Raw genomic sequence first — 12,302 nt, 5'->3', positions numbered from 1 at the left:
GAAATGATGAAAACTGTTTAAGAACAATTCACGTATCGCATCTTTTGCTCGCACAAAAACGTTAGTTTGTATGTAGCCGCGCGGCAAGCACGCTTAAATAAAAAGTGATGCGCATACGGTTCACAAGCACTCTTTTTGCGCTGCGCCACAGCCAGTTGAAAATACTTACATTTTTCAGAATGTCACGTTTAAAAGAACGAGGGAAATTGGCGCGGTTTTAGACGCAAAATGTGAACCACCCCAATGGTAACGGTAACTTCACAATTCAGTGCTACATAGTTTAGTGGTTCTCAAACTGGGGGGCCGCGAGATGGTGCCAGGGGGCCCCAGTTTTATGACATTTTATAAAATACATTCATTTATCATGAATTCTGTGTAATTAAACCTAAAAAAATAAGGCTACTAACCAACAGCACTATTTTGTATAATTTAATGGTTTGTTTAATTCAAATGTTAATTTTTAGAACAGTTTTTTGTCATACATTTTCTTTGGGGGGGCCGTGAAGGAATGCACCGTACACAAGGGGGGCCGCATGCGGAAAAAGTATGAGAACCACTGACATAGTTCACAGTCTTTGTAACGTGTAAACATTTCTAACATTTATAATGTGTTTAAAACTATTTCTGAAATAGCTTTACAAAGATTTTAAGCTACTCAGAAACAATAAAATGTTTGACGTTGCGACATCATTTATATTACTTTTCACACAGTTTTGAAATAACACTTTTAAATACTTTTTAAATATATTTATGCAGTTGAGGTTGTCCTATACAGTGGTCCTACAATAACATCAGATATTTATGTTATGACATAATGGAAGAGGTACAGTCACACTACATTATATCACCATCAGTCACCAACACTACACACACAGATTAGATGGCAGAACATTTGTGCTGTGTAATCTGACAAATCATTTTGTTACAGTCAATTAACAACACAGAAACTGCAGCAGAACTTGCCCAAAACACCTTGCAAATATGAGGTTTCTTCCTTTCAGAGAGGTCTTTTCTTGTCCATTTCTTACAGAGAAACATGTCTGAAGTAAAGCTTAATATTTTGACTAGTGGTCTCTCGCAGCAGGTAGAGTTTGAGGCGTGTGTGTGTCAGCTGTGAGCGCTGACAGCAGCGTCTGGCCCTCACACACATCACTTCAGCAGGGGAGACCAGCAGCAGGACTGAACATTTCTGTATATCAGCACCACACTCAGTATGCAGCCTCCACAACATTACACACGCACACACACGCACACACACATAACCCACTTATAAAGAATTCAGGCACCATCTAGTGATTTCCATGGGCAAAGATTTCAAATATATTTAATGTAAACATGTGAAGCTGTGCATAGCGGTGAGACATTTCATCATTTCTTTTATGCTTTCTGTCTGTCTGTCATCTGCCTGTATGTCTGTCTGTCTGTCTGTCTGTCATCTGCCTGTATGTCTGTCTGTCTGTCTGTCTGTCTGTCTGTCTGTCTATCTATCTATCTGTCTGTCTGTCTGTCTGTCAGTCATCTGCCTGTCTGTCTGTGTGTCTTTCTTTCTTTCTTTCTTTCTTTCTTTCTTTCTTTCTTTCTTTCTTTCTGTCTGTTTGTCTGTCTGTCTGTCTGTCTGTCTGTCTGTCTATCTATCTGTCTTTCTGTCTGTCTGACTGTCTGTCTGCCTGTCTTTCTTTCTGTCTGTCTGTTGTCTCCCTGTCTGTCTGTCTCCCTGTCTGTCTGTCTGTCTGTCTGTTTGTCTGTCTGTCTGTCTGTCAGCATGTCTGTGGTCTGTCTGTTTGTCTGTCGGTTTGTCGTCTGTCTGTCTGTATATCTGTCTGCCTGTCTGTTTTTCTGTCTTTCTGTCTGCCTGTCTGTGTTTCTCTCTGTCTGTCTGCCTGCCTGCCTGCCTGTCTTTCTTTCTGTCTGTCGCCTGTCTGTCTGCCTGTCTGTTTGTCTGTCTGTCTGTCTGTTTGTCTGTCTGTCTGTCTGTTTGTCGTTATGTCTGTGGTCTGTCTGTATGTCTGTCTGTTTGTCAGTTGGTCTGTCGTCTGTCTGTCTGTTTGTCTGTATGTCTGTATATCTGTCTGCCTGTCTGTCTTTCTGTCTGCCTGTCTGTGTTTCTCCCTGTCTGTCTTTCTTTTTGTCTGTCTGTCATCTGTCTGTCTGTTTGTTTGTCTGTATGTCTGTCTGCCTTTCTGTCTGCCTGTCTGTCTTTCTCTCTGTCTGTCTGTCTGCCTGCCTGCCTGACTGTCTGATCTATCTATCTATCTATCTATCTATCTATCTATCTATCTATCTATCTATCTATCTATCTATCTATCTATCTATCTATCTATCTATCTATATATCCGTCTATCTGTCTGTCTGTCTGTCTGTCTGCATGTCTGTCTGTCTGTCTATTTTACAGAAAACAGACATATTTTATTGGTGACATCAAATGTTTAGCATGCATGAAATACGGGAAGAAAATATCTTAGCTAAATATAATATATTTAGAAAATGAAAAGGATATATATATATATATATATATATATATATATATATATATATATGTCTTTCTGTCTGTCAGTCTGCATGTCTGGCTGGCTGGCTGCCTGCTTGTCCGTCTGTCTGTCTGCCTGCCTGTCTGTCTCTAAATGCTTTATAATATAGATCTCAACTATAGATCGTAAGGAGCATTGTGTAAGAAATAAGGATGGAGGGGGAGAGGGGCACTGATTATCTTTGTAGCTGTGTTCACTGTTCACTGTAGGGTGAAGTTCCCATAACAGATGTTTTGAACATATTTTTATATGCATTTTTTTTTTTACTTCTCTACTGTCTTTACTTATATGTACATTTATTGTAAAGCTCCTTGCAACAATGCAAAATTAAAATAAAATCATTTTAATACGTTCATACGTCAACATACGGATAAAACATCAAAAAAGTTCTTTTTTTTTCTAGTTTTGATAGCATTTCAATTACAGAATAAAAACAGATGTTTTCCATTTTTGGACAGCAATATGTAAAATGCACTGCTGCATCCTTGACAGTAATCCAACTTGAAACAGTCACTTTAGGTTGTAAGGTACCAAGCAAGAATGAACTAAAACAAATAATGAACCAAGCAAGAATGAACTAAAAATTTGTAGTGAATTGTATTGATCAGGCATAAGTAATGCTTTACAGTGAAGTCATAAAAATGGACAGAAATAAATGGGCATCAGAGGTGTGTTTTTGAAAGCATGTTTCCACAGTGGAATATTTGAGAATACTGAGGTTTCCTCAGGGATTACAGAAAGCAGACATATTTTATTGGTGACATCAAATGTTAGCATGCATGAAATACGGGAAGAAAATATCTTAGCTAAATATAATATATTTAGAAAATGAAAAGGATACACCATCAGCCTCTTATTTTGTATTATAGGTCTTGTCAGGTTGAGAGAAGATGAAATTTTATTTGTCTTAAGTAACTATAAATCTCCATGTCTTGGAATTTTACCTTTTGGAAATGAGTTATGAAAGGCACACATTCAGAGACATTAAACATGATGACTCGTCTGGATCATAGTTTTTTATTGTCTGAACCCAAAGGACTTTTTTACTAACTGTTGTTTTAATTTACATGTTAATATTAAGAGTTGTATGAATATATTACATATTGTTTTTTTTTTCTCAAAATCTACACAAACATTTAGTATATGAATAAATTTAACAACAATATGTACATAATTAACATGGCGTTTTCATCAATTAAAATAAAAAAGTGTTTTCAGTTTTAAAGTCTGAGGTCCAGTTGTAGCATTTACGCATTCTTGAAAGTTTTTCTGTAATTCTTGCGAAACACAGAATGCAAAAGCTTTGTGCGGTGATATCTCGCGAGATGTCACGAGATGCAGCGAGATGCCAAGAACCAATCAGAAACGCGCCTTCGTGTAAACGTACAAAAAACATGGCGGCGGCGTGAGAGAGCTTTTCAACTCGAGGAGCTTATCATTTATTGATTTTAAAAACAATCATCGTAAAAGTGCTGTGACTAGATCAATCAAGTTATGAGTACTTGGACGTTATTGTTTGTATCAGTTACAATAAATCATGACCGACCGGAGAAACATCGGTTTGCATCGCATAGCAGATGGAGATAGTCGAAGAAACTCCAAAGTTTCGAAAATGAAAACAAAGAGACGAGTAATCGGACTTAAAGATTCACAGTCTCCGTCCTGCAACAATTCCTACAACTGTCCTAAAGGTAACAAATCAGATTTTTTTATAAAGAACCAGAACTTAGCTGGATGGAAACAGAATGTATCCCTTCTGTAATAATGCAGAAATGTGGCTGTACTATGGTAAAATGATCAGTAATATCAGGGTACTTTGCTGCATGCTACTTAATGATTGCCATATTTATAAACAATGTTACTGTAAAGAAAAGAGCATGATCAGAAACAACAGCAGAACAGTGACACGTTTTGTGCAAGCATAATAATGTTGTCATCTTTATTCTCAGATTATACCACCCCAAAACGTCGACCAAGAATCAGATTTAATGGTTGTTATAGTGGAGATTCACCGAATGAGAGTGAATCTCTGCAAGACATCATCTGGGATCCAAATTCACCCACGCAAAACTTTAATGGCAAGTATCATAAAATCACTTAGTAATATGTATTCATCTCTCTTCAAACAATACCATAATATCAATATAATCTTTATATCTATATAAATAAAGTTATACATTAACATATAGGGCAGGTATTTTTACTGAAAGTTAAGCAAAATAGTTTGCAAACCGAAGTTTGTCAGCTTCACAGTTATGTAACATTAACAAAGGCAAATGCTAGTAAATAATAACAACAAAGACATGTGACCCTGTCTGTGAAATCCAGGTTAAAGTCTCATAATCTAATTTGGAGATTTGAAGCATATATAAAATACTATGCAAAAGGCCACCATTAGATTTGTTGTTTTTGCAATTGTATAGTGATCATATATAATTATTTCTCAGTCTCTTTATTAGAATACAACCAGAAAATACAGGAAACTTGTATGTAATATTAAAAACAGTATAAGCTGAAGTGTCAAGTTTTAAGGGTAAACTCCCTTTCCACTTACAGTAAGTAATAGCAGGCAACTGCAGGATCTCTTAAACATAAATTAAATCCTAATTTCTAATTCTAATCAAATGACTTCAGTCCCCACAGAAAAGATCAAGATGTGTTTCGTGCCTAGAGAGGTCACACTAAATACTGACTGATGCCTGAAGAAGACATTTATTACTGAATATTGTTTTGTTTTTCATTTTGTGTACACATTTCTTCTTAATTAAAAGAGTGAAAAATAAATATGGATGGACATAAAACTTTGCTAAAACAAAAAAGATGTTGGTGGTGCGATTTGTAGGTGGAGTGGCAGGGATTACCCCCTCCTGGTCTTTATAGTCCTGCCTCTGTTGAATGAATTTTTATCCCCCAAATTTGTCCCCCACATGATTAATGATCATCAAACGGCCTTAAATAAAAATAATTTAAGTAAAAACGTGCCACACAAATAGCGCAAATAACAGTAAAATCATGAAGTCTGATTTTTGAAGTCTTATGGCGCTTTTCCATTGCATAGTACCCCACGGTTTGGTTTGGGTCAGTTTACTTTTGGGAGCTCTACCACTGGTTGAAGTACGTAGTACCCGATACTTTTTTTAGTACCACCTCGGTCAGGGTTCCTTGCGACCCGAGCTGATACCAAAACACTGTAGATCACTGATTTGTCTGAGAGAATTGTCACTACCAGCATCATCGCTATAATGTAAAAGGTTAGTGCTAGTTTGCGCTCTTTGAGCAAACATGTTGTCATCTGTGCTCTGCTATAAGTTCCCAAACTCCCTTTTAGAGATGAAAAACATCCACAGGTTGAGAATCAGGAACACCATACCAATTTTTTTCCAGACTTGCAGTGTGTGGCCCACATTTGCGACGCGCATGACCACATATATGCTTAAATGAGCAACTTAAATGAGGCTTGGTGGAGCGCGCCGACTGACGCCACGGGTGTTTGTACAGAAACTGTCATGTGAGACAGAGGTAGTGATAAACACGATGTGCAAACATCTATTTGTGGTGGCCAGTTTTAAATTTGTGGCAGACTGAAAATAAATGAATTTATGGGAATGTACAACAACGCTCTCACTTGTATGATGTCACAGCAGTAGGCAGCGGAAATATAACGACACGACTATAATCCCTCCCACTCCGAAGTGTTACTAAACTCAATGGAAAAGCTAACCAAGCCAAAGTGAGGTGACCTGGCCCGACCTGACCCAAACCAAACCGTGGGGTACTATGCAATGGAAAAGCGCCTTTAAAATTGAATGGAAGTCTTCCTGTCAGCACTACTGCTCCTGTGACAATAGGTTACAGCACGTCCAGGTTATGTCCTGATCCTTTTTTAATCCAAAAAGCCAAATAATAAATAAAAAGGATTCCAAGCCGCATATCTTCATATTTTACAGGACCATCACAAAACAAATCCAAGAATTATTACCATTGAGAAATGAGAAAGCAGAAACTGTCGTCATTAATCAAGGGGAATTCGCAGGATGACACAGGAAAGCAAAAAAGAGGTCAAAAGTATTTTCTTAGTCTGACGTCTTGTCTAAGTAGGCTTATAGCCTATTTACTGGTACATTGAGAGAATGTTGTGCATAGCATTTATTTCTATCAAATATTATGATTATACACAATTGTTTTTGCATGTCTGGCACAAAGCATACAGGAATGCAGTCTGGCATGTACAGTTCTGTAATTGTTTTATTAAGTTTCTGTAACGGATGCCAGCTAGTCAGTAAAATTGTGCAGTAAAAGTAAACCTCAGCTTATGGCCTTTAGCTTCCTCGTACGAGTACCAGACCCTCATGTCGGAACGGTTCGAAATTTCGCTAAGGGCAGTTACATTTAGGCATTTAGCAGTGGTAAAAAAAGCATATACAAGAAATGGCTCAATACCTTGAATAATCAATATAAGCCTGTGGTTCATATTTATTTTCATAAATAAAAAAGATATATGTGTATATATGTATGGCAGCATCTTTACCAGGATACAAATTTCTATCATTGCACATTATATACAGTCATACAATCCATGTACTACTAACTTTCATATTTAATAATGTGTCTTTGTAACCATTCACAGGAAAGGAAGTCAATGGGAAAGTCATTGAGATTTCAGAGATTGTCAATAGGATTGCACCAAAGGTTTGTAGTCAAGCCAGAATAAAGCATGATGTGGATGATGTTAAATTTGATCTATAAGTAACTGTAATATAATGTTTAAGGTTGAGAGGCCTAATGAAAGAGACTGTGTGCTTCAATGGATTGGAGACAATGCCATACCCTGTACTCCAGAGATTAGACAACCCAGAATCAGGAGGATCTCATCACGGTACATGTCCTCTAATCTCTAACATACTCATATGTGTATGTCCTTATGTGTAATAAAGCATGTAACATGTCTATACTACTTGATAGATATAACAGAAATGGGTACTGACATCTGACTCTAGTTTTCTGGTTTATATTTTTTCTGTATATGGTTCTGGTTTGTTCTTGTAGTATAAAACCATGTTTATACCACCTCGTATCTTGTTTATTTTGTGAACTGCTTGTAAATGTCTAATTGATGTAATTTTATCATCTTTCTCCTCTAGGCAAAGCAATGTTGAGGACCTCATGAAACTTGCCAAGCAGTTTGACATCAACATGACTCGCATGACTACAGAAGTATACAAGCCGCAACATGATGAAACACGAAGGGTTAAACCGGCATCCGTGCCTGTCACATCAGAAGGAATAGCCGGTTGCTTTTCCCAAGCCCGACAGGAAGAGGAAGAGCTTCAGGCTCTGTTTGATGGTCCCACTCAGCACTTAAGTGGTAGACTAAGCCCACCATCAGCACACTGCACACCAGAAAGCATCACCGCTCCGGTGGCTCCTGCTGGACCAGGGCCAACCATCAAGAAGGAACCTAAAGCAACTAATGTGGACTTTGATGATGACTGGGAAAATGATGACCTTCTCAATGACTCTTTTGTGTTGGAGATGACACAGAATCAAATGCCTTTGAACGTAGCCCAGAATAAGAGTATCGCTCAGCCTGTGGCCAAGACTCATTTCTCTGTATCTCACGTCAGAGACGTCTGTCTACAGAATCAAAAGAGCACAGTGAAAAGTTGCACCTTTACTAAAGGCCAAACGTCTGGCCAAGGCACTTCTAGGGTTAAGTCACATGCTCAAACTACTGAAAAGCTGCCAAAGACATTGGTACAAAAACAACCAGTGCTGTCATCTCAGCAAACAGAGCTTTACAGAGCTACCAAAGGCGATGAAGGCTCCGGCCAATCCTCTACTTCTAATTTTGACGGGGTTTCGAAGGAGGACCTGAAATCTCTGTTTGATTCTGACGCTCTGTGGAACGACGAGGATGATGATGATCTTCTGTGGCAGGCTTGCGATGACGTAGAGAAAACCTCTGCAAGTCAGGAACAGCATAAACACAGCATGGACTTCACAGCGCTAGCGCACAATACGTCTAAAGCAACTTCCTCTGCTGGCTTCACTCATACTCAAGCTGTGAATATTACTAATAAGAGCCTTTCAGGAGAAACCACAAAGTCCACACGAGCTTTCACCCGTTCCAATTCAGTACCGATTTCCAGAACTGTGTTTAAACAGGACTACAATGCGATAAACGCAGAGACATCTAAAGATCCCACTGGATCGAGAACTTACCAGTGCAGGCCAGCACAAAACAAACTGAGTGAAGTGAAAAGTGCCTTACAACCCAGACCTGGTTCTGTCAGAACCAATGACACCTCGCTGACGACCATCCCACAAAACACAATAAAGCCAAATGCCTCTAACGCCATCCGTGGTACATTTAAAAGACATCTGTCTGACTCTGTGACACTAACTAACAAAGGTAAGCTGTGTGTGTGTTGTTGCACCTGCAATGCATTAACTCTGAAATAGTGTCATAGGATGCTGACTGTAATAAGCAAGTTTTGTTGACCTATTAAAGGAGTACTTCATAATTTTCCCACCTTCATGTCATTCCGAATAAATAATTACACCGTTTTCCATGCAGTGAGAGACCATACATTGGCCAAGGGGCTGGCAAGCTCTGAAAATGCCAAAAATTCAATGAAAGCAGAAAGAAACTTATTTCATAATGTTTTAGCGGCTTTGCCTAAGGAACAGATTGAAACTTAAAGGGACACTGCACTTTTTTTGAAAATATGCTAATTTTTCATCTTTCCTAGAGTTAAACATTTGATTTTTACTGTTTTGGATTCCATTCAGCTGATCTCCGGGTCTGGCGCTACCACTTTTAGCATAGCTTAGCATAATCTATTGAATCTGATTAGACCATTAGCATCATGCTCAAAAAATAACCAAAGAGTTTCAATATTTTTCCTATTTAAAACTTGACTCTTCTGTAGTTACATCGTGTAATAAGACAGACGGAAAATTAAAAGTTGTGATTTTCTAGGCAGATAAGGCTAGGAACTATATTCTCATTCTGGCGTAATAATCAAGGACTTTGCTGCTGTAACATGGCTGCAGGAGGCGTAGCGATATTACACACTGAAAATAGTCCCCTTAGTTTCTTTCAATAGCAGGGGACTATTTTCAGGGGCTGCGTAATATCACTATGCTTATTTTTAGCGCGATGCTAATGGTGTAATCAGATTCAATGGATTATGCTAAGCTATGTTAAAGTGCTAGCGCCAGACCTGGAGATCAATTGAATGGATTACAAAACGGTAAAAATTTAATGTTTAACTCTAGGGGAGCTGGAAAATTAGCATATGTTCAAAAAAGTGGAGTGTCCCTTTAAGTTGTTATTCAACTAAAACCTTTCTTTTTGTGGTAGTCCTTAAATCTTTTTTGCACTTCAATTCAAACTTTAAAGTCACAAACTAATCACATCTGGTGTCATTAGTCATCATAGTTCACATCTTAAACACGGCAACTATTTTTATATAAGTGGAGTAATCCTTTAATGCATTCACTAAAGCTAAAAGTACAGTTCAGTTTTTATGCATACGCAAGGGTCTGCATCATCAGAATAGTACGTGCTCATTGTACGGAAATGCTAAAATGTACATGAACTAAGGGGCTTGTTTACACTTGGTATTAAGATGTGTTTTCGTCGGTCGGATCACAATTGGACGAGACAGACACATCACGTTTAAACATGGTATTTAAATCCGTCTCTTTAGTCCACTTTTGACCGCTTCTGTCCTGAATACTATGAGGGGGTGGTATGTGGAGACTGTGGGCGAGTCTCTCAGCTGTCATTTAAATGCGAGCAGGAGTAATGATGAGTTTATATGGATGCGAACTAATATTATGTCGGAGTCCGCTGCTTGTTTAGCAAGTAAACATGCTGCACAGTGTTTTGTACGTTTTTATGTTAGAGCTTTTCTGATATTTCAGCGCAATTAATAAAATAAGACCGCGCAACTTTCACACACTTGCAAAATGAAACGGCGGAGATCAGCCGCTTTAGTTTTATCAATGAAAGGCTTAAAATAGCGCTGTACACCGTGTGTTCATGCTATAAAACATTTGTGTTTAGTACCTCAGATTAGATAAATGGGCGGAGAGAAGGCGGTCGCGTGTGGCTATTCGAACACATTCAACCACATTTACGTTTACACTACAAAAGCAATATGATCGAAAGGGTTTCGACTACCTCTGAATGTGGTTGAAAGTGGACGAACCTTAAAACGTTATGAACACCTTTACACCTGGCATTAACGTCGTCCACTTGTGATCCGAAAGACGAAAACGCATGTTAATGCCAAGTGTAAACAATGTAAAGCTCTTAAGATTAATAAGTGCTATAGGAGTATTGTTCATTGTTAGTTCATGTTTGCTAATGCATTAACTAATTGTTAACAAAAACAACCTTATTATAAAGTGTTACTAGAATGTTTATATTTAGGTGAACTATCCCTTGTCTTACTGAAGCACTAACTTTTTTTGACAAATAGATTTACAAAATTCTTGATTGTTAAATATTTTTATGAGCAGCATCTTTAACAATGTAAACTCCACAGTAATCAGTTTTTCTTTGTTGTTTTCCAGTCTTTGTTTCATCCAATACGACAGTGAAATGTTCAGCTGCTGAGATTGAGAGGAAGAAGCAAGAAGCAATAGCGAGGAGGAAATTACGCATGCAGGCTGGCCAACAACAAGAAGCTCCTAAATAGGACGGCACAGTGAATAATATGAATGTTCTGTACTGTATTGGACTAATTATGTTATTGTCATTATAAAGCTGCTACACCATAAACATCACAGTAAAGCTATGAATCATATAACCTGAAGATTTGATTCCAGTCCTCCAAATCTGTTACCGATATATAGTTAAACGCTAATAAGTTTCTTCAAAGATTTTGCATGCATTTCATAACCGTGTACTGCGGTGCTGTATCTGTTAAGGAAGAAAGTATTAAAAAAAAGAAAGTAAGAAAGCCACCCAGTATTATCTGTAGTATCTGAGTTCTGCAAAGTGTTTGCAAATGATAAAGTATTTTCAAGAATCTGTATTATATATGTCATCTGTATTATAATGTAAAAAAAAAAATGTAAGTATATGCAGAATTACAAATGGCAGGTCCGTTTCAGTTGTTCAAAAGATTGGATCTAGTTTTCCAGTCATCGCTGACAATTACAAGACCATTTACACGTTGTAAACGGTTGACAAATACTTGAATTTTTGTTGATCAAGCTGGAGGTCCTTTTTTATGTACCTTGTTGTGTCTATGTTCCACATTTTTTTGTTAAAACATAATTATGGCCTTAATAGAAAAGGCAAATAAACGAAACAAAAAAGAAACGTGATGTCGAAATCTTTATTAAAACACATTGAATGTTGACTGACTGCAATTATTGGGTTCCTGTCATTGCCTAACAGTGTAATAACATCAGATCAGGTGTCTAAACCTCAACCATATAACAAATTAAGTTCTTAACATCCAATGTTCTTATATTTTTATGCTAATGAAATATCTCTCCCCATCCATAACCCCTCCACACCTGGTTTATTATACGTCACAATGTTAGTCATTGTGCGCCCCGGGGAATGTCAGCATATCATCAGGATCCGGGCCCCGGCCCCTCTCAGGTGAAAGTCGCACAGGTGTGTGCTTGTTTGTACTCCACCAGTCAAGACAAAGCATATTGTAGCGTAAAGTCCGCCACCCCCTCCCTCCATTACTCTAAATCAAATGCCACGGTAATTTGGCAAGAGGATGAGGACTTTTTTATTAC

At 37.9% G+C, this 12,302-nt stretch overlaps 1 protein-coding gene across 2 annotated transcripts; it reads left to right on the top strand.

The window, feature by feature from the left end:
• Positions 1–3,921: 3,921 nt before the first annotated feature.
• On the top strand, positions 3,922–11,861 carry etaa1b (ETAA1 activator of ATR kinase b). Of its 2 annotated transcripts, XM_065250969.1 has the most exons (6): positions 3,922–4,219; positions 4,478–4,606; positions 7,156–7,217; positions 7,298–7,404; positions 7,670–8,940; positions 11,115–11,861. In XM_065250969.1, exons 1-6 carry the CDS (start codon positions 4,066–4,068, stop codon positions 11,237–11,239), a joined length of 1,848 nt encoding a protein of 615 aa, XP_065107041.1. In that variant the 5' UTR covers positions 3,922–4,065; the 3' UTR covers positions 11,240–11,861. The 2 variants fall into 2 exon arrangements, with proteins under 2 accessions (XP_065107041.1, XP_065107051.1); XM_065250979.2 differs by lacking the exons at positions 3,922–4,219; positions 4,478–4,606 and adding an exon at positions 5,636–6,586.
• Positions 11,862–12,302: the final 441 nt, after the last annotated feature.

The sequence above is a fragment of the Paramisgurnus dabryanus genome, chromosome 20 (genome assembly GCF_030506205.2).
Source record: "Paramisgurnus dabryanus chromosome 20, PD_genome_1.1, whole genome shotgun sequence".
Taxonomy (NCBI): Eukaryota; Metazoa; Chordata; class Actinopteri; order Cypriniformes; family Cobitidae; genus Paramisgurnus; species Paramisgurnus dabryanus.
The sequence above is the reverse complement of the archived record's forward strand: the minus strand, read 5'-3'. Positions and strand labels throughout refer to the sequence as shown.

Bases quoted from the DNA above. Each gene is read 5' to 3' on its own strand.
- etaa1b (XM_065250969.1), top strand. From the start codon at position 4,066: ATGACCGACCGGAGAAACATCGGTTTGCATCGCATAGCAGATGGAGAT. The intron at 7,218-7,297 runs GTTTGTAGTCAA...ATAATGTTTAAG, and splicing joins TCAATAGGATTGCACCAAAG to GTTGAGAGGCCTAATGAAAG. The intron at 8,941-11,114 runs GTAAGCTGTGTG...GTTGTTTTCCAG, and splicing joins TGTGACACTAACTAACAAAG to TCTTTGTTTCATCCAATACG.